At 39.7% G+C, this 22,154-nt stretch overlaps 1 protein-coding gene across 3 annotated transcripts in view; it reads left to right on the forward strand.

Moving 5' to 3' along the window:
- PID1 (phosphotyrosine interaction domain containing 1) overlaps positions 1-21,399 on the forward strand; it is a 157,527-nt gene extending 136,128 nt beyond the window's left edge. For all 3 annotated transcript variants that reach the window (XM_048865162.2, XM_048865160.2, XM_048865161.2), the window contains one exon: positions 19,464-21,399. In XM_048865162.2, the coding sequence (XP_048721119.1) occupies positions 19,464-19,940 (477 nt within the window). In that variant the 3' untranslated portion in view covers positions 19,941-21,399. The remainder of the gene's footprint in view (positions 1-19,463) is intronic.
- Positions 21,400-22,154: the final 755 nt, after the last annotated feature.

The following is a 22,154-nucleotide window of genomic DNA, read 5'->3' on the forward strand; positions in this document are numbered from 1 at the left end:
AGTCTCCCACTGGCTCTTCATTTTGGCTGCATACTGGCCTGCTGTAGCCTAGAGAGAGAACAAAAAGTGAGTCAGGGAAAGAAGCATCAAAGCAGGGAGTGGCACAGCTGCTAATTGGGGTAGAATTCATGAACCTTGCCTCCCATGTGCCACAGGTCCCAGTTTTAGCTGGCTAGTGCCCTGTTCTGATACCAGCAGTCCTTAGAAGTATCTGTGGTCCTATGTTTTTACTGTTGTTTGGGCTGACGAGGTGACGAGAGATGGTCTTGGGCTAGCAGCCTCTCTTCATACAAAATACCATCAAATAAGCCCCCGTTCCCTGTTTGGTGCAAAAATGTGGGTCCTGTCCATGACTGCAGTCTCAGAGATGCTTATAGGGTCAATCTGAAAATTTAGCCTCTAAAGCCTCATCAGAAGAATCCATTTTAATACCAAATGAAAATAATTTTGTTTTTTTTAAATGCTGGATGGTGTAAACATAATAACAAAATTACATTGTGGTTTTGGATCTTTGATTGTTTTAAGGGTTAGAATTTAAAAACAGCCTCAGTTTAAAAATGAAAAAAGATCAGACATTCACACTTAAGTGGCTACTATATAATATTTTCCATTGAGATTTTTAGTGTTCATTCTTGCTGTCCATCTGAACTGTCCAAACCTCTTGAATCTGAGAAACTGGACTCTTGCTCTTTTATAATAAAAGAAGTTTTATAATAAAACTTTTATAATAAAAGAAGAAAATGTGGAAATGGTAGAGGTGCTAAATGACTTTTCTGTTTCAGTTTTCACCAAAAAGTTTAGTGGTAATTGGATATGTAACTTAATGAATGCCAGTGAAAATGAGGCAGGATCAGAGGCTAAAATAGGGAAAAAACAAGTTAAAAATTACCTAGACAAGTTAGATGTCTTCAAGACGGCAGGGCCTGATAAAATACATCCTAGAATACTCAAGGAGCTGACTAGGGAGATATCTGAAACATTAGTGATTATCTTCAGAAAGTTATGGAAGACAGGTGAGATTCTAGAGAACTGGAAAAGGACAAATATAGTGCCAATCTATAAAAAGGGGAATAAGGACAACCCAGGGAATTACAGACCAGTCAGCTTAACTTCAGTACCTGGAAAGATAATGGAGCAATTAATTAAGCAACCAGTTTGCAGACACCTAGAAGAAAATAATGTTATAAGTAACAGTCATCATGGATATGTCAAAAACAAATCATGTAAAACCAACCTAATAGCTTTCTTTAATAGGGTAACAAACCTTATGGATAGGAGGGAAGCAGTAGATGTAATCTATCTTGACTTTAGTATGGCTTTTGATACTGTCTCACATGACCTTCTCATAAACAAACCAGCTATGCACCCACCTTATAGGAGCTCCATCTAGGTTGGAAAACCGTTCTGAGTGGTTCACAGTCAAGCTTGGAAAGGCATATCAAGTGGGGTCCTGCAGGGATCAGTTCTGGGTCCAGTTGTGTTCAATATCTTCATCAATGATTTAGATAATGACATAGAGAGTACACTTATAAAGTTTGCAGACAATACCAAGCTGAAAGGGGTTCCAAGTGCTTTGGAGCATAGGATTAAAATTCAAAATTGTCTGGGCAAACTGGGGAAATGGTCTGACGTAAATATGATGAAATTCAATAAGGACAAATACAAGTTACTCCACTTAGGAAGGAACAAAGAGTTGCATGCATGCAAAATGGGAAATGGCTGCCTAGGAAGGAGAACTGCAGAAAGGAATCTGGGGGTCATAGTGGGTCACAAGCTAACTATGAGTCAACAGTGTAACTCCTTTGCAAAAAAAGCAAACATCATTCTGGGATGTGTTAGCAGTAGTGTTGTAAGCAAGACACAAGAAGTAATTCTTCTGCTCTACTCAGTGCTGATAAGGCCTCAGCTAGAGTATTGTGTCCGGTTCTGGGCCCCACATTTCAGGAAAATATGGACAAATCGGAGACAGTCCGGAGAAGAGCAACAAAAATGATTAAAGGTCTAGAAAACATGGGTTTGTTTAGTCTGGAGATGAGAAGACTGAGGGGGGACAGGAAAACAGTTTTCAAGTATGAGGAGGAAGAAAAATTGTTCTCTTTGACCTCTGATGATAGGACAAAAAACAATGGGTTTAAATTGCAGCAAGGGTGGTTTTGGTTGGACATTAGGAAAAACTTCCTAATTCTCAGGGGAGTTAAGTGCTGAAATAAATTGCCTAGGGAGGTTGTGGAATCTCTGTCATTGGAGATTTTTGAAAGCAGGTCAGAGAAACACCTGTCAGGGATGGTCTGGATAATACTTAATCCTGCCTTGAGTGCAGGGGACTGGACTAGATGACCTCTCGAGATCCCTTCCAGTCCCATGATTCCATAATTCTATAAATTCTTAGGTGATACTGCCAATATTTTCTGCTTTCACTGGGATCTAAAATGTGATAAAAGCCATTTTCACAGTGTTTCAACTGTTTCCCTTCTGCTGCTGGCCACAACCTGGGTGTACAGAGGTTAGGGAAACTGAAAAATAATGTGGAATTTAAAAATTATTCAAACCTTTTGAATCTCTAAATGGAAATTTGGTTGGAGCATTGAGTAGGGGCATGTACAATGCTGCAGCGGCGTGGCTGTACCCCTACAGCTGTGCTGCTTCCGTGCATGTCATGAAGACACTTTATGCCAATGGGTGAGAGCTCTTCTGTCTCCATAAAAAAACCACCTCCGTGAGCAGCAGAAGCTGCGTTGGCGGGAGAAGCTGTCCCGCCGACATAGCGCTGTGCACACTTGTGCTTATGCCGGCAAAACTTATGTCACTCGGGGGTTGAATATTCACATCCCTGAGCGACATAAATTTTTGCCCTTATATGTGTAGACATAGTCTAACCTCCAAAGTGACTCATCCATTCCTATAACTGTACTTTTTATCCTTAGGCCCTTTGAGGGGCGTAGGCCATGTCTACACTACCACTTATGTCAGCAAAATTTATGTCACTCGGGTGTGAAAAAACACCCCTGTGAGCAACATAAGTTACGCCAGTGTAAGTGGTCGTGTGCACAGCGCTATGTCAATGGGAGAGCTTCTACTGACATAGCTACCGCCACTCATTGGGGGGCGGTTTAATTCTGTCAACGGGCGAGCTCTCTCCCGTTGGCAGAGAACAGCGACACGAGAGAGCTTACAGCGGCACAGCTGCATTGGTACAGCTGTGCCGCTCTAAGCTCTCTAGTGTACAAATAGCCTGAGATACCACAACGATTGGTGCATTGTGAACGTTTAGGAGACCGACCGAAAGATAAAGGCACCTTTGAAGAGATCATAATGTAACTTAGGTAACAGAAGTAAAGCCCATTAAGGGGAGGGAAGGGACACATGTAAGCAAGGAGAAGGGAATAGAGATCTCAGGAATGCAAAGGACTGAACTGTTGAATATAGTTCTGTTGGTTTTGTTTGTTTTTGTTGCTCAGTTTTCATACTGCATTATTTTATGTCTCGTGGTCTGAATGAATGGTGTGCTAGTCTTGGTACCAGTCTTACTCTGACTGAAACAGTCATTGGGAAACTTTGTCATTGACTTCAGCCATCAGCAGGCTCTTTTCTGGCTTCTCTTAAATAAGTAAATCAGATATTAATAGCGATAGTTTTGCCCCCCGCCCACCTAAATTGGAGCACAGATATAGGAATCAGTTATTTTCCATTAAGCATTTTGCCAAGTCAGTCAGTGCTCATGCTGAATTTCTTTTCCAAAATAAAACTGTTCTTAATATATTTGTGTGAGCCATAGTTCTGTGTGCTGATGGGCTCCACAAAGAATCTCATGTTTATGCTGAAAAGGCTCCGGCTTGATCACATACAATGTGGGCAAAGAAGTAGTGACAGACTGGAGGGAAACTACTTTTTTTAAAAAGCTGAGTTGATTTGTTGGGTCGGATGAAAAAGTTGCTTGAACACAGTTCACAATATTTGGTTAGTAATCCAGTGGAATGTCTGAGGCGTTTTTGTTTTTCCTGTGGAGCCAAAAAATCATTTGCGCTCTAATACTCAATGCCACCAGCCAGAGGCTGAGTTACTCTACCTAAAGGTGAGCAGAGGAGGGCTGTGACTTGGAGTGTTAGCAATTTGCACTAAGACTGGCAGGGGAGCTTTTTCTGGCACAGAGTATGCTCTCTATGTCCCTGCCAAAAACCATGTTTGCAGATTAAAGACATTTAAAATGACACTAAAGCTAAGTTTGCTTTTACTGAAATGAAAAATGTGCCATGACTGACTGACTGAACTACCAGTCAGCCCACTGTAGACCTGTCTAGCTAATGTCTGAGTGCCACAGTGAAGAGGAAATCCAGTTTCGGAGAACTAACATGTGCAACTTTCAAAAGAAATCTGAATCTGTTGAGCTAAAAGGATTTTGGAAAATGCACATGTGCTTTCTGAGTTTCGGCTGAAGCAAAACACCGATTGCCTTGTCCCACTTCCAGTTTTCCAAATTCTGCACTTTAAAGTGTTTGTGGGGAAGAAAGTCCCCTCTCCACACATCCTGTGAGGTTGAATGATGTCTTTGTCCATTCTTGTAGCTGGAGTGCAGCCATCCTAGAAGTTTCATGAAAACAGAGGTTGCTCAAAAATATGGAAAGCTCTTTAAAGACCTTTGAGTTGAAATGTGCTGTATAAATTGAAGAGAGTCGTCATGATGATTATAATAATAATACTGAGGCAAGCTGTCTGTGTTTGTTTGCCTCTGGGCCAAAGAACGGGTATTTGGGATTCACCAGTGCCCTGTCTAATTTAGTCTTTCAATTTATCATGCAATCACTGTGGAACTTGGATACTAGGTCCTTCCGTGTTTTATGAAACCTGTAATCAGGTGGTGTTTCCACCTTGCCTCTAATACAGCATACCTGTGCCCACCTGCCCAGGATGAAGTCCAATTTTAACCCCTCCCAGAGCTTTTTATTAATTGTTAACTTAAATATTGTTGTTTGTATTGCAGTAGCGCCTACTAACAAGAAACAGAAGTTTCCTACCCATATTTGCTCCTGGCTGTTCCTAGAATTGCTTCCTTCAGGACTTCTCTGTAGCTACTCCTAGATACCTTTGCCTCAGAGAGACATCAACAGCCTTTTATATTCTAGATTGGTACTAGGATTTCCCTGACATGGTTGCAAAGGCAAGTCAGTAGATTCACTCTGCTGCTTTATTCATGGCCCAAGGCCCTCACACTAAGTTACGGGCTCTTATTTTGCCTTTCTCACTGGCCCCTGACATAGCATAAGGGACCTGGCAAAGGGAGGATTTCTTTCACTTGTAGCTACTTTTGGACGATTACCTTATTTCTTTGTATTGCCAAGTCACCATATAGGACTTGGCTGGCAACCTAAAAGGTTGAGGGACCACACAGGAGTCATTCTGTTTGTGGAATCAAATTCTGGAAACCGCATAAATCCTGAAAAATAGGGCTTCATGCTGTTGTCTTGTGAGAGGCCTACAAGCAACCAAATCCATGCCCCCAAGCTGGAGGCAGATTACAAGGTTGCAGTGTGTGTGTGCGTGTGTGTGTTCCCCCACCTCCTTGCTCCCAGTTTTCCTTTTCTTTTCTTTAATTAGAGCTAGCTTATATCCCATTTCCCTGGGTTGCAGAGGGCCCCCTATGTGCTCATTTCAATTTGCCTTAATTGGTGCAGGGCAGCAATAGGCCATCCATGCCAAGGAGGGGGATCAGCACAGGGGAGAATTTCACCCACACAGAGAAGAGAATTGCAGTCAGACACTTCAAAGCAGCCTAGAAAACTCTAGACTTACACACCCTTAGTAACATTAGGGCGAGGGTCCTGAATTAGGAGTCTTTATTGGCTGGGTTGTATTATTTAATCCAACAAAATGGGGATTTAGAAATATACCTCCATTAGTAAAACAGTGTGGGTCAGATCCCCAGCTGGTGTAAATCGGTGTAGCTTGTTGAGTTTAATGGAGCTACAACCATTTACCCCAACTTCAGATATGGCCCTTTAAAATTTAGATAAATGAAAAGTTATGCATATAACATTTAAAAACAAGATCTCGAGAAAACATAATTTATGTACGTGCTATATAGTGTACATAGAACAGAATGGAGGAAACAAATGTTACATATATACTATGTGCAAAAATTACTGTTTCCTGCTGATAAAAGTTAGACTGCTAAAGAGTATCCCTTGTTCAGGTTGAAATATCACTATTAATTCTAGTATCATGTTGTTGTTTTTTTCCATGCCTTTTTCCCTTTATACATTAAAATGTTGCCAGATGTTGGAAGCCATTGAATCCTTGTAAGAGTTACCTTATTAGGTGTGCGTTCTATGAGTTCATTGGGTATGTTAGTAAGGAGGGATGGTGACATTCTCTTGGTTTTAGGCTAATAAGATCATGCAGTTCACAGCATCATAGTTTTGTTAATCATTTACACTGACTCTTTGAGGGTTGAGGAACAGAGATCTCACTGTTTAGTTATTACAGAAGAATGATGAGATTTTAATACAGTAGACTCATAGGGCATGATTCTTTGCTTATTTGCCTTGCAATGATTTAAATTTGGAGTAACTCAATAGACGTCAATGGAGTTACACAAGTGTAAATCAGATATAGCTAAGGGTAGAAATGTACACAATGAAATTACAACAGCATAAAATGGATGTAAGTGAGAGAAAAATTAAGACCATAATATTTTACTTATTGTTATACCTATATACACACTCTTTGGTTAAAAGGCAGAGATCCACTTTCAAATCAAATCTACTTTCTGTAGGAGAATTCAGTTGTAGCCTGATTCTGTCTGAATGCTTCAGGAATGGTCAGTCATTCCACTCGAGCTGGTGCTGAAAGAAGATCTTCAGGAATCCTGAAAAAGGAAGTTTTTCATTTTATGGCAGTAAGGCAGAGATGTTTTTCTAGACTATACTTTAATGGAATGTAGTCAACTGTAGATTTCACATTTTTGTAGCTATCCTACACTTGAAAAGTCTACTAAAAAGTTTTTTTTTTAAAAAAGCACTTTTTTTTTAATCAAACTAGTATTTGATGTTTGCCAAGCCAAATTAATGTAGTTTGCTTAGCATTTAGGAATTGTTGTGTTGTCAAGTTAAGACCACCCATGTTGCAGAAAAAGTAATAATTTTATAGAATTTGTCTACATTTTTTATTCAATAACTTTTTATACAAAAAAGCCTTTTTTCTAAACTGAATATTTTTGCAGAACTTTTTCATCTTTTCAAAATTTTCCCATTTACAAACATTTCGTATTTTTTAAACAGAAAACTGATTTTTGTTGGCTTTTTTCCCTTTTTGTTTTCCCCTCACTTCTCCCCTCCCCCGCTTTCTTTTTTTTCCATTTGGTTTTTGAGGGGAAAAAAGAGTGGTGAAAGGAAGAAAAAAGTGATAGGGTGGGGGATTCATTGTTTGGTGTCAAAATAGTGGAAATTTGAATCAGCGGTTTTCCCGGAACTTTTTTTTCTCAAAACATACTTGCCATTATTCAACTAACTCTAATAAATTCCTTATTGTGTCAGCATATGGTGGTAGAAAGAAACAGTGTATAGACAAGGCAATTATAATTGTATTACCTTAACAGTTAGTCAGAATATCCCATGCATTGATAGTCGTTCCTCTCACTGTTGTAATTAGAAACAGTTCTGCTTCTGTCAGCTCTGTATACTCAGTCTTCTTAGATTTGTTTTGTGTTGTAATTTTCAAAATGCCGTAGGTAGCTGGAAAAAGTGAGTTGAAGAATAAAATGCATACATGTTATCTGGCAACTCTTTAAAAAAGATTTTGTTTGTGTTTTCACTTCCTTTTCTCTCCTTTAATCACAGTATCTACAGATTTCTGAACATTTCAGTATTTTGTTTATATTGCTCACATCATAAAGCATATCAAGCAGCAAGAGGGCATCTTAAAGTCATAAACTAAATTGTTTTTATACCGTGAGGGTAAGAATCCTTTGTTTTGACTCTAAGCTGGACAAATGGGGCAATGGAGTCGAACAGAGAGTACACATATATTACTGTGATGTCATTTTTATAAAGTGATTTTGTCTCCCCAGGCATGGTTTAATGCCTTACAGATAAATCACTTCTGTCTCCGTCAGTGACAGTGACAATATCTGCAGTCTTTATACATCCAGAAAGCCAGCTGGCAGGACAAATTACACACTGGGGCAGTTTGATAAGAGTGAGATGGGAAAAACAAAAATTCAATTCCCCATTCCTCACAGAAAAATGTCAGAGCTAAGTTGTAATGTGAATCCAGAAACCAGAGCTGTCACTTACACAGCTAATTGTAATGGATAGTACACACCGGGAAGGTGGGAGGGAAAGACCCAAAGGCAGGGGAGGGAGGAGCAAGTGGGATTGTAACAAATGAGCATAGCATTGTGACTCATGAATGAAAAATTGGAAACACTTTCTCAAAAGTTCTGTGTATCAGTGAAATTCTTGGGTGTTTCTACTTAGTCTGATTGATAGCAATGGAAGAGGGAAGATGACATTGACCTTGGCAACACAACGAATAGTTTATATTCATATGCAAGAACTGTTATTGACCAAATTTGTCAGTTTAGAAGGAGCCAGTGTAATTTGTGCCAACATCAAATGGGCACTTTTCTTTTTCCTCCACTCTTGCTTTGTATACATAAGCATATATTTGTGCTTGCAGTGTTGGGCAAATCCCAGTGCCTGCTTATGGTAGAATTTTTGCTTTTTCTCCTATAACCTATCAGGGTAAAATGAAGTACAGGATCTAATCCATTGGAGCTTTTTAGTGCAGAATAAACAGACATACTTAAAAAGAAGTTATCAGTCCTTTTTAATAGAAAGAGAAAGCAAAAGCAGTATTAAATCATGGAATCATAGAAGACATGAAGGGACCACTATAGGTCATCTAGTCCAGTCCCCTGTACTCAAGGCAGGACTAGACAACTAGACAATTCCTGACAGGTGTTTGCCTAACTTGTTCTTGAAAACCTCTAATGACGGAGATTCTACAACTTCCCTAGGCATACTTAACTACAGAGAAAAAAGTGAAAATTATGAGAGAAGCAGGATTGACAGTAAGTAATTATTGTTACTTGTGGCAAGGCCAGAGAAGTGCATCGAGAATCTAGAACTTGGGAAGTATATAGAATTACATCCCACAAACCGATATTAAGAGAATGTTACAGTTGCAAAGTCAAGCTCTCCAAATTTCGGGAATGCCAGAATTGAGGTTGCCAGCAGGGTGAGCGTTGGAAGTATGAGAGAGAGAGTCTCCCTGAGGTCAGTTCCAGTGCCTGGTTCCACAGCAGCCCCTGGCAGCTGATAGGAGGAGGGGAAATTTCTGCTCAGCCCCAGGCTGGAGCATGTTCTGTGGGGATGGTGCAATCTGGTCACACAGAGGAGCTGAGGTGAAGGATTAACCTGTAGGCAGAACTTTGTGGTAGGTGTTAGTGGCTCCGTAAGGGGGGGGGGGGGGGCGGCTTTGACATCTGGTTCTGTGGAAATTTGGCAGATCATGGGAGACAGAAGAGGCAAAATGTAAGAGAAATAATAGCAAGGGCACCTGGTGGCCTGGGGCCGCTGCACTGTGATTTTTGTATCAACGGCCGTATGTGTGTGCCTGTTTGCGTGTGCAAGAGGTGTGCCAGTGGCACTGCCTGAAGGCAGGATATGTCTAGGAGCACTGTGGGGATCATGCTGAGGAACAGCTCCAATGCCTCCATTTTGTTGGTCCAGCATGTGGTCCCCCAGCATCAGACTGACAGGTTTGTCTCTGTCTGTTTGTGCAGCACCTAGCACAATGGGGCCTCGATTCTGATTGGGTCCTCCTGGTGCTACTGGAATGCATATGTGTATTTATGGGAAGGGTTAGGGATTACCAAGACCAGGACTTGGCTTAGAAATGAAAAATCCCAAGGTCTCTTTTTTTCAGAGGAATCTTTTTAGTTTTGAAATTATGGCAAATGTTTGAATCAGGTCAAACAGAAATCAGACAGATGTGAATGATTTCTTACTTTGATCCCATTTAAATCCCAAATTTCTCTTAACTGAGATCACAGAACCATTCAACACTTTATTGATTAAGCATCCCCATGGACATGAGTCCCATGGTATGAATGCACCCAAAACTGGACCTGATTCCAGCACAAAGACTTTGGGATCTCCACAGTCTGCCGTTGCCATGTGATTTCAGAGGGGAAGCTGATTCCATCCCTCAACAGCTGCTACAAGAGGTGGAGGTTGTGAATCTGCTCCCCTCCCACTCTAACTTCTATATAGCCCCAGTTTAGAAAGGGAAAATGGTACAGTCCCCTGAGATTCTGCCTGCCCAGCCCCACTACAGATATTTTTGTCACTCTTCCTTCTAACAGCTCCCTGGGGGTTACTGAAACCTCTGGTCCACTGCAGGCAAAGATAATGTCTATGGATGGGCTGAGGCAGGGAGATATTCATTTGAAAGAGCGTCCCTTCAGCATCTCTATACCCTTTTGCTCCAGTGTCTCAGAGGATCAGGATTTGGCAGCTGTTATTTAGTTGCTTTTACTAAAAGATAATCTTAGAAGAAAGGTTTCCTTTTTCTTGATTACTTACAATATCCTCCTTCTCCAGAAACCCAGTAATATAGTACATGGCTGAGTTCTCTGAGTGACTTTATCCAATAGGAAATGCCTCTAGTGGATATTAAAATCTTTCACTATTAAGTTCTAGCTAATTTAAAAACAAATAGAATCTACTTGAATTCTCTCTCTCTCACACACACACACACACGACAGCCACAGTTAACCTACAGGATTTTTTCATTGGTGGAATTCTAAGCAGTGTATGGTAAGTGGATGCATCCCTGTGTGCATCTGATGTGGAAGTACACATAATACAAGGAATTGTTTGCAGGTGTATTGAGATTGATGTCTGGTGACTGCTGAGGGCTTTAAGCTTCAGAAGTGGAGCAGAGTAAGAAGAGGATCTGTTGAAAATAATCCAGTTGCCAAATATATAATTTTAAACCAGAAATGTTAAGTCATTGGACAGTTTTTTAACTTGTCTAACCAGTACTTGCCACAGATAACAGTATCCCAAACATTGGCTTTGTGCATGACAGGCAAATTGCACATCAGAATGAACTTTTCTTGAACTGTTTTTCTTAAGTACTATATTTGACAAACTTGTCCTTTTCCTGAGTGTCAGACACGCATCTTCCCTTTTGTGTTCCATTTTCTTTTCACTAAATAACACTTATATGTGAACAATACAAGAAAAATCTCAAAACCATACTGTGGACTGTCACTTCAAATGTGTGAAATCCTAAATACTGTAATATAGGAACAGTTTAACTGAGTACTTGCCCGCTGCCCTGCGTCCCATTAAGGCATGTCGGATCTATGAGCCTAGAGCCAAGATATAATCCTGAAAGAGCATAGTTCTATCCAGGGTACTTGTTTTTGGAACACTCTATTATGTCTACACTGCAGTGGGGAGCAAGCTTCCCTGTCTGGGTAAACAGATAGGCCCAGGCTGTGCTTGAGCTAGTGCTCTAAACATAGCAGGGTGGACATTGTAGCACCGGCTGTGGCATGAGCTAGCCACCCGCGTATGGTGGATGGGCAGGTTTCTACGCCAGCAGGTAGCCCATGCAACCACATTCACCTATAGCTCAGCTTCTGCTGCTGCCACTCCCTCAACTGGCTCTCAGTTTGCTCTGTTCCTTCTGCGTCACTGCTGCTCCATGGCATTGTCACTCCCCCTGCTGCTGGGAGCTCCCGCGTCGCCCCTTCCCCTGCCGTCGCCTGCCCGTCTCCCGCGTCGCCCCTTCTCCTGTCGCAACATCCACATCACTATTTTTAGGGTGCTATCTTTAGCAGAGCTAGTGCCTGTCTGTCTGCCCAGGCTAGGAGGCTGCGGTGTAGATGTACCCTATGGGGCCTGATCTTGGAAGGTGACGAATACCTCCAGCATATTGCAGGAGGTATTCAGAACGCTTTGCGGGCTTGCCCTATCTCCCTGAAGGCCAGTATAATACACTGCATCCCTGGCACCCTTCCAGGCAGGACTGAAGGCTTTTTTTTGTTTTTCTTTCTTATGGCTGAGCTGTTTGGACAACATGCATTTTGTGGGGAGGGACTGGGATTTGCCTTTTGACCGTTCACCTATGAATGTGCAAAGGCATCCGACCATTTAGAGCATACATCAGAAAACAGCATGGGCAGCATGAGTAAACTATATTGAAGACATTTTCCTGCTTGGTCTTCTGAGACGTTTCTTTCTCTCTGAGTGAGGCTCTTTGTGCTAGGCACAGCAGGAGCTAAGCCATTATTCTTCTTAACTGACTTCAAATTATTCATTCTCTGTTCATTTTAAAGAAAACAATTCCAAGTATGGAAAATAAACTGTCACCATTTTGTGTAACAAATTTGGCAATAAAAGAAGTGACAGTTAATATAGGAGTTGACATACCATTTTCCTTTAAAGATACTGAAAGTATCACGCATATTACAAACAATTCTAAAAACTTACGTCTTTCCTCTTACTTACAAAAAATGGAGTAAGTTAAAGGTTTGTTGTCAAAATACTCAAATCATATATTTCAAAAATGTCTTTGTTCTACTTTTTCTAGAACAGGACATGAAGATGTCATAGATCACAGTATTCATTAACTTGATGCTGAGCATGTTTGTGTACCAAGTAGCAGTAGTTCTAATAACTAAAGGGGACAGGACAAGCCATTTTTCTGTTGAGGGCACCTTGAGTCAGATATTGACATTGGCTACAACTACAACCAGTTGCAAAGTTTATGAAGAGAAATAAGGAACTCCACAGAGTGACTTGCCTTTTCGCTAGAGTATTCACATGCACATAATAACAGTGCTAAAACCACAGCTGAATTTCAAATCATGCATGTGTTTGGTTGTAGTGGCTTGCCAGTGAGAGAGGAATTAGATAGAAATTCCCAGTTCACAGCAGAAATGATGGAAAGGATATAGACAATTTTTAGCATGCACAGGGAGTTGTCTGAGTCACATCTTCCACAATCCTTTGGAAAAATGGAATGTTCAAATCAAACTATTGTAAATGCCATAAAGAAATATATTTCTACTTCTGGAAAAGCATAACATATGAACTATCTTTTATTACTTAAGGTTAGCAGTACAGTAGTGTGTTTGCTTTTCCATTACCTATTTCATATGTAAAATACAGCATGTGAACCTACTAAGTGCTTCAACAGCCTGTAAATAATGTATGCACTTGAAAGAGGCTGAGGCTGCTCTCATCGAAGTCAATGGGGGATTTGGCTATTGACTTCGATGTGTGTAAGATTGGGCTCACTTTAAATTTCCACGGTAAACATCTGATGAAGTGAGCTGTAGCTCACGAAAGCTCATGCTCAAATAAATTGGTTAGTCTCTAAGGTGCCACAAGTACTCCTTTTCTTTTTGCGAATACAGACTAACACGGCTGTTCCTCTGAAACCTGTCATTATGCAAGGCACTGCATTTAGCCGTATGGAGTGGAAATCTATCAACTGCATGAAGAAACTTGTACAGATACAGACAGACATCATCTTCCTTTCCAAATGCAAACAGATGGACATCGTACCAAAAGGACTGAAGGTCAAAAGGCAGTTTCCACGGTAAACATCTGATGAAGTGAGCTGTAGCTCACGAAAGCTCATGCTCAAATAAATTGGTTAGTCTCTAAGGTGCCACAAGTACTCCTTTTCTTTTTGCGAATACAGACTAACACGGCTGTTCCTCTGAAACCTGTCTTTAAATCTTGCTGTACCAGAAGAAATGGTTTGTCCTTTTAATGCCTCCGTCAGTTACATTAATATAGTGGTTCAAAGGAAGGAAAAGAACTCAGCCCAATTGTGTAGTGCTATCCTCTTGCAGGATTTTTTTTTTCTCAACCCCAGTTTATGCCCTAAAGCATAAATACTGGTAACTCTTTCAAGTGATTAACCTAAATAGTTTTCAGAGTAACAGCCGTGTTAGTCTGTATTCGCAAAAAGAAAAGGAGTACTTGTGGCACCTTAGAGACTAACCAATTTATTTGAGCATGAGCTTTCGTGAGCGATGAAGTGAGCTGTAGCTCACGAAAGCTCATGCTCAAATAAATTGGTTAGTCTCTAAGGTGCCACAAGTACTCCTTTTCTTTTAACCTAAATTGTGTAACTGCCAGTGTTGTTCTTGTTATATTTCTTTAACTAATTATGTGTGTATATATGTAAACCATTATTTTTATCATGTTTGATGCATGTAAGTATGGAAGAAATGATTCTTTTCTCACTTTGCATCAGTTTTCATTGGACTTACTGCTGATTCCCACCAGTGCGAGAGGAGAATCAGATACAGTATCTAATGCCCTTTTTGAATCTTGTTAAATTGTTCTCAGTAATATCTTGTTAAATATTCACAGTAATATCCCGTGATGGTGAATTACGAGGTGAATATACTGTGTGGGTGGGAAAGTATTTCCTTTTATCCATTTTGTGCCTTTTTGAATGAATTACCTTTAAAATGTGTTGTTTTCACCGAAATCTGAGTGAAAGCTGTAAAGGCAAAGAGACCTATTTACAATAAGAATAACAATGAAAGAACATAATTGACAATTAAGTGGTGGGTTCTGAATGCAAAAGAGGGAAATATTTCTGGGAAAGGAACTGAGATGGAAATTACCCATACTTGATCTGAGCCCAAAGCTTATCTATCTTGGGAAGCTTAAGGAAAAATTGGTTCAGCTGTTCTGAGAAATGGGAATATGGAAGGAAACAGTTTCCCCATATGTTCTGAATGACGTCTGCAGTCCCATGTATCCCAAATGGCTGAAGCTGGTAGCCATTTTAATGCAATACTGAGTTGAACACATAAAAGTCAGAAAATTCAAACCTGTAACATTTCTACCACAGTAGGCCACATTACATATACAATAGCGGAGTATTTTGGGTGGATGTGTATATATTTTCCTTCTTACATGACTTCTCAGACATGCCTGTTTGTTACTGTACTACCACTGGAAATTCTGCCAGATTTCCTGTGCATGTCGCTACATAGACCAGCTGCCTCTTTAGCCCCATCCAAAATGCCACAGCAGTGTAGTGGTCAGGAGCTGCTTTAACTCTAGGCAAAGTATGCAGCAGTAAACTAGGCAGGGCAGCAGATCTCTGGGAGAAGCATTTTTTTTTAATGTTCATGGCTTTGTCTTCCCCTGGTGCTTCAAATGCTGCCCTCCTAGAGCTATCCCTGTCACTGGCAAACACGCCCTTCGACGGCTCCCTGCACAGAGCTCCTCCTCTATACCATGGAGTCCTTCCTCTGTACAGAGTCTCCAGAACTCTACCAGACAGCCCCACTCACATGTCATAGCACCCCACCCACTGTACCACACAGCTCCCCTGCCCCAAACTGGACCATACAGCCATACCTGCTTTACCATAGAGCTTGGCCTCGATACCACACAGCCATGCTCACTGAATAGCGCTCCACCCACTGTGTCACACAACTCTGCCCTCTGCACATGGCTTCACCCAAAGGGGAAGCACACTGAAGTTTTGCCAATGGCAGCAGATTGTGTTGAGTGGCCACTGGTACATTCACGTTTCAGGATCATCTGTGGCTTTGGGGGAAATGAAGATGATTCCTTTTGAGGGTCCTAAGCCTCCCCACGTTTTATGGTTTGTACCCTAAACTTTTTCCCCTCTGCATCTCATCCTGGATGGGATGATCTGTTCTTTGATCTTCGGTCAGTGAATTGAAAGAAGTTGGAAAAAGAAAAATGGTTGTATCTAATACCTGTACTCTATAATGGTGTGCTTGGGCCAATTTTGTGTATTTAAGTGAGGTGCATGTTATAAAGCATGAGTCTGTAATGAGAAATAAATGGTGGTAGAAGCCAATGTACAGTAACCTTACTTGTGGAATATCTTTGTAACTGAGAACCTAGTGAGGAATGCATAATAAAGTCATCCTCTGCCAGTTTTAGTTTATGTTGGCTCAATACCTGCAATTGTGCAGATATTAATGGGCAGGTTACTAAAATGGCTAACTCCAGAAGGTTTAATATCTAATGTATAACACTTAGACGGCATTTAATTATAAAGGTCTTTTATGTTCTGAAAAGAATGCTGACTTTTTTTGTATCAGATATTCAAGAACTCTTGCCAGCCTTCTGCATCTCTGCTCTATGTCTAATAGAGGGGACTCTGAGGAAACGAGGTATATTGTAATTTATCTTCAATAAAATGTCCTGTACTAACGTAATACTCACGCACCAAATGGGAAAAATCTGGTTGCTTGTTAAAAGTCTAACTACATTATTAGAGGTCAGTGTTTTTCTAAAAATAAATATAGCAGAACTGTGAATCTAAAAGGTAAAGTTTTACTTATTTATAATCTCTTCTATGGTGCTCATCGCTGTAGTAACTTATAACCTCATAAATACCAATCAGTTTATCCTCATGGGGAAAGAGTATTATTCCCTGTCTGTAAAATGGGGTTTTGAAGTATAGATAGATGAAATTATTTACTAAAGGTCAAACAGTTAATGTGTGGCCGAGCTAGGAATATAAACCAGATCATCTAAGTCCCCGTTCCAGTGCCTTAGCCACAAGCCCCATCCTTCCTCTCAATCATTATTGCTGTTGACATTGTCTGTTTTTCAGATTTCAGAGTAGCAGCCGTGTTAGTCTGTATCTGCAAAAAGAAAAGGAGGACTTGTGGCACCTTAGAGACTAACAAATTTATTTGAGCATAAGTTTTCGTGAGCTACAGCTCACTTCACATCATGCATTGAGCTGTAGCTCACAAAAGCTTATACTCAAATAAATTTGTTAGTCTTTAAGGTGCCACAAGTCCTCCCTTTCTTTCTATTTTTCAGAGTAATTCACAGATCTTCCACGCAGGCACACTCAGCTTTCTCACAAGTTTATGTGGAATATTTTCCTTTAGGAAACTTTGTTTTAGACTTTTCATTTAGGTACTGAATATACTGAGATAAAGCAGATGGTTAGTGACGGAGAAGGTGTTGCGGGAGGTTGGTTGGTCAGAACAAACAGAAAATCTAGATAGCTTGTATGCGCTCAGTGAATGTGAGAAAAGTCAATCCTCTTTGTCCTGCCACCCTCCCTGTGACAAATAAGTCAAATTCCTCAGCTTGCAATGTGTGCCTGCACAATACTTACAACATACTCCATGCTCACTTATTTTAGAGTTGACACTTGGCAAAATATATATAAAAAGGTGACCCCCCCCCCAGTCGGTGTTTTTATTCTGTCAGTGCTTGCATTTCTTCACATTCGCAAGCAATATTAGTGTCCTCTAACCAGCAAAAACTTGGAAAGGCAAAGCCAGAGAATTTGTGTCAGGATCCCACTTATGAAGTAGAATTCGGGGCAATAGTTTGGCTGGGACAAAGTGTAAAAGCAGAAGACTCACTCTCCCTTTTGTGTTTTCAAAGTTTGATGCAAACCACATTGAAGTCAATAGAGAGATTCACTTTGACGGCAATGGGCTTTGGATTGGGTCCCCAACGTGAAACTTCTTTACAATGTGCTAGTGTTTTGTTAACTGATTTGTGAATTTTAAATGGAACATAATGGATTTTTAGAGAATATATTGAATACTTTGTGATCATGTTGAGTTCTATTTTTATGTTATTATTTTACTAGAAATATGCCTGTGAATACATGATGAACTACTCCATAGTACACTGCGGTCAAACTGCTGCTTGGTTTTCTATGTACTATTCATATGAGTACAGTTCGTGCTATGAGCTGTTAGGTACTTTACTTTCTCCTCACTAGTACAATAAAATAAAGTAACACAAAGCTCCAGTAGGGCTTGCCTTGTTAACGGTTCTGATGTGATTCTCACTGTTCCCAAAAATATAAAGGTTTTATAAGATTTAAAATATTCCCAATGGAAACCACGAACATTTATTGGAGAAGAATAAAACTTTTTGTCCGGAAATGTCTGTTATGAAATTGCTTGTTTGACAGGCATGATTAAGCCACACTATTTTGTAACCTTATTTTTTAATCCTAGCCTAATTTAGGTCTCTGAGTGGGTATATCAAAGCTTGCAGCAAAACCCAGAATTATTTTTGAAGATTTTTGCTTTGTAAGAAATATAAATTCAGTATTCCTTGCAGCTGTATCTTTAATGTATTTAAACATGTGAAAATCTATTTTTTCCTTTTTTTTAAACTTAGATAAAAAAATAAAAATATAATACTATAATTTATAGAAATTAAATTGCACAGTGCACATTATTATTTACAAATGTGTCTAGTACTGGTAACTGTCAGAGACAGGACAGTGGTCCATTTGCTTGATTTATTATAGTCTTATGTGCATTACATTTAAAATCGGACAAAGTAATTTTGCTTTTATTTTTATAATACTAGTTCTTAAATGCAACTTGCAGACAACAGTGATCGAGGGTAATACTATGTATAAATTATATTTAAATGGTATTGACCATCCTAAAATGTAACTTTTCCCACTTAATAAAAGCTTCATTCAAAATATAATTGAGAAATGTTTCTTGAAGTATAAAGATTTAGGTGCATTGATTCTTTCCCATATGCTATATTTAGAATTTTGATTTGGGCTGTATAATGAGTTAGATTTTGGCATGTGAAACAAATTTTAGTCGAGGCTTATCATTTTCCTATATAGACGGGATAACACGATTCTTATTTTTGAATATTTACCCGATGGAGCTAGACACTGAAGCAGAGAGAGCTGGTGTGATTAAACTAAGCTAGATTTATTACTGTGGGTTTTTTTAATGGCACATTTTCTATAAAATTGAAGGAGTAAATGCCTCAGCCCTTTAGCTAACAATAGAAGATGTTATTTTTGCATAGTTTCTACATATTTCTGGATAATTATGTAAGTAGAAGCAGTGGAAGAAACATAAACAAGATCATTCTGAAAAATGCATTAGAATAGTTGTGTTATTATCTGTTGTGGTTGTGCTCTTCTGACCACATTGTGTTCTTGCATTATTACACTCTGTGTATATCTCGATGTAAGTAAAATTACTGTTTAAAATGTATTTAACAAAAATAATATGAACAAAGAAACTGTGGGTAAGCACCATGTTCCAGTTATCTGGCCTGTGGGCCTGATCCTATTGACCATACTTGCATGATCGGTCCCATTGCCTTTATTGGGACTGCTAGCATGAGTGAGAGTATCAGCATTAGGCAGAGATTTTCAAGAAGCTTCAGAGAATTAGATGCCCAGAATAAACTGAAATTCAGTGAGAGGCTCCTAACTCCCTTGAAAATCCCAGCATGAATGACTAAAAATACTGTTCTGAGAGGCAAATCTGTCGCTGTCAATCAGAAAACTTCATTTGAATGTGTAGAAAAAAAATCCATTGTTCCAGGTAAAGAACTCAATTTGCGGGATGGTAGAAATGAATATCAAAGACTATTGTTGACATCACATCTCATTTTGCTTTTTCTTTGTAGGTTACATATTTGGGTAAGGTGTCTACAACAGGGATGCAATTTTTATCAGGCTGCACAGAAAAACCTGTCATTGAATTATGGAAGAAGCACACACTAGCCAGGGAGGACGTCTTCCCAGCCAATGCCCTTCTGGAAATCCGACCCTTCCAAGTCTGGCTTCATCACCTGGACCTCAAAGGCGAAGCCACAGTCCACATGGATACCTTTCAGGTGGCACGTATTGCCTACTGCACTGCCGACCACAATGTCAGCCCAAACATCTTTGCTTGGGTTTACAGGGAGATCAACGATGACTTGTCCTATCAGATGGACTGCCATGCTGTAGAGTGTGAGAGCAAGCTGGAGGCCAAGAAGCTGGCTCATGCCATGATGGAGGCCTTTAAGAAGACTTTCCACAGCATGAAGAGTGATGGCCGGATCCACAGGAATAGCTCATCTGAGGAAGTGTCTCATGAATTCGAATCTGATGATGGCTGACTGAACTCATTGATAGTACAGCAAAGGCAGAAATTGCCTAGGGAATAGGAGCTGATAGATGAATAAGCAACAACTGATATCTGGAATTAAAAGACGGCCAAATACTTGGCTGACCAGCTTTTTAAATCAAAAGAGAAAATCAATACCTAAAGATATGCATCATTAAAGTAATTATGTTACATTGAAATCTGCTGCTGTTGTAAATGTGAGGAAAAGCTTTTTCTTTTTTTTTCTTTTTTTTTTCTATATCACTTCCCCAACCCGTGCACCATCAACTCTTTATAGCCTGGTATAGTTCAGGTGTACAATCTGAAGTTGATTCAGTCCAGTTTGCCTTATGAAACTCATCAAGCAATTTTAATAGTAGATTCTCTGGGATTCATAGCTGGGATCTGATGCTGCTATGCAGCAGCAAGTGGAAAAGGGAGCCCTTTGGTTCAGAAAAACAAATCCCTTTCCATGTCATATTGCAAAATCATTTGACCTTACCTAGGCTGAAACAGCCATTCATAGGCTTTTTGACACATGGCCTGACATTCTGCAGTTTATTCACATTTCACAGATTTTTAAAAAGATGCTTATATTTACACATTATATCATATGCTATCCTTTATTTTATTCATTTTGTCTATTTTCTTAATGTACCTGCAGCCACTCGTCTCCCACCAAGCACCATTAATTACAATTTCCAGGATACCAAAAAGGGAAAAAAAACCCATGATGGCTGGTAATACAGTGAGCCAGCTCCATTATTTCTGCTGAGAGTTGAGTGACATGTTGCTAAGACCCGTGGTCTTTCACCAGTTGAACTGGGACTTATGATCCACCTCAGGTCTGAAGTGATATGAACATCGTAGGCTTAACTCCACAGTAGTCTCCATTACCAACCTAGCGTATATAATTTGATGTAGCTGGTACTGCTGGGTCACAAAAGCCAGGGGTGTGTTACCATAAATAGCAAAAATGTCTCTGACAATGAAAAGGCACTGGTCCTTTTAGAGTCAGGTTTGAAATGATTGAGAAGTTCACATTAAGATATCCTGCACTTTTCCTGGTCCATGGACAAAAAGGTTCATAACTTTTGTAAAGGCAGAAAAAAAATCATATAAAAACAAAACCTTTGGTTCACTAAATGTTTTTAAGGCCAAGAGCAGACGAATAGTTTGCAGGTAATGCTGCTCCTTGTTCGTAATCATGGTAATGGTAGGGGCACTAGGGCACCTTACAGAAGCCTTAAAAGAAAGCTATGTCTGTGTTTTGTGTGTGTATATATACATTGTGTGAGAGAGCATATGTATGCCTGTGCGTATGGCCAATGTTAAAGCATGAGATTGAGCATGGAGACATGTTGATGGGGACCCACAGCTCTTGAAAATATGCTTGTTGCTTTCCAATGTATGTAAACTATTCTCCAGCATAAATACATTCATACTTTAATAAAAAATATGTTTGAGTTAAAGCTATGATAGTTTTAGGCTCTGTTTCCAATGCAAACTCTCTGTTTTTGCTTAAAGTACCTTGGTCATCCACTGATGACAGATGTTTTTACAAACACCAATTAAACTGATTAAAAATTGGTATAGGCTTATTTATATATACACCCACCCCAACAGTTAATAGGATTAAAATATTAATTTATTTACATTTAAAACATTACATTAGTTTCCAAAAGGGGTAATGGGAATTTTTATGATTTCCTGTTGGGCTGAATTATTACTATCTAAGATCAGCTTTTAACTTTTATTTTAAGGTCTGTAGACACCAGTTCATACTTTCTGCTTTCCAGTAGGTGGCAGAGATTTTTCTCCAGGCAATGAGTCTAACTTAAGAGCCCTATTGACCAGAAACGGTACCTTGCCTCCACTACCATGGAACAGTTCGGGTCTGGCATCAGCATCCAGTATGAAGAACAAAGAAGCTCAGCAAGTTCCTCGAATACTTTGGTATTGTATCTTTGAGTGCCTGCTGCAGAGAAATGATCCAGAGTACAGAACTCTAAGTCTGGAGAGCCTAAATTTGATTCTCAAAGTTGAGATTTCCTTTTCCTCACTATGGCTAGTAAGAAGTTGGGTTACTCTACAGTCTTTATCTTTGCTTTAAAAAATAAATCTGAACTCTGTTAGGCAGGTATGTCTCTTTATGGTCAAAGGCAACCTTTCTTCAACTTTGGGTCAAATTCTGCTCACTTCCTCAGAGTTATAGCCTGCATTTAGC

The sequence above is a fragment of the Caretta caretta genome, chromosome 9 (genome assembly GCF_965140235.1).
Source record: "Caretta caretta isolate rCarCar2 chromosome 9, rCarCar1.hap1, whole genome shotgun sequence".
In the NCBI taxonomy this organism is placed as follows: Eukaryota; Metazoa; Chordata; order Testudines; family Cheloniidae; genus Caretta; species Caretta caretta.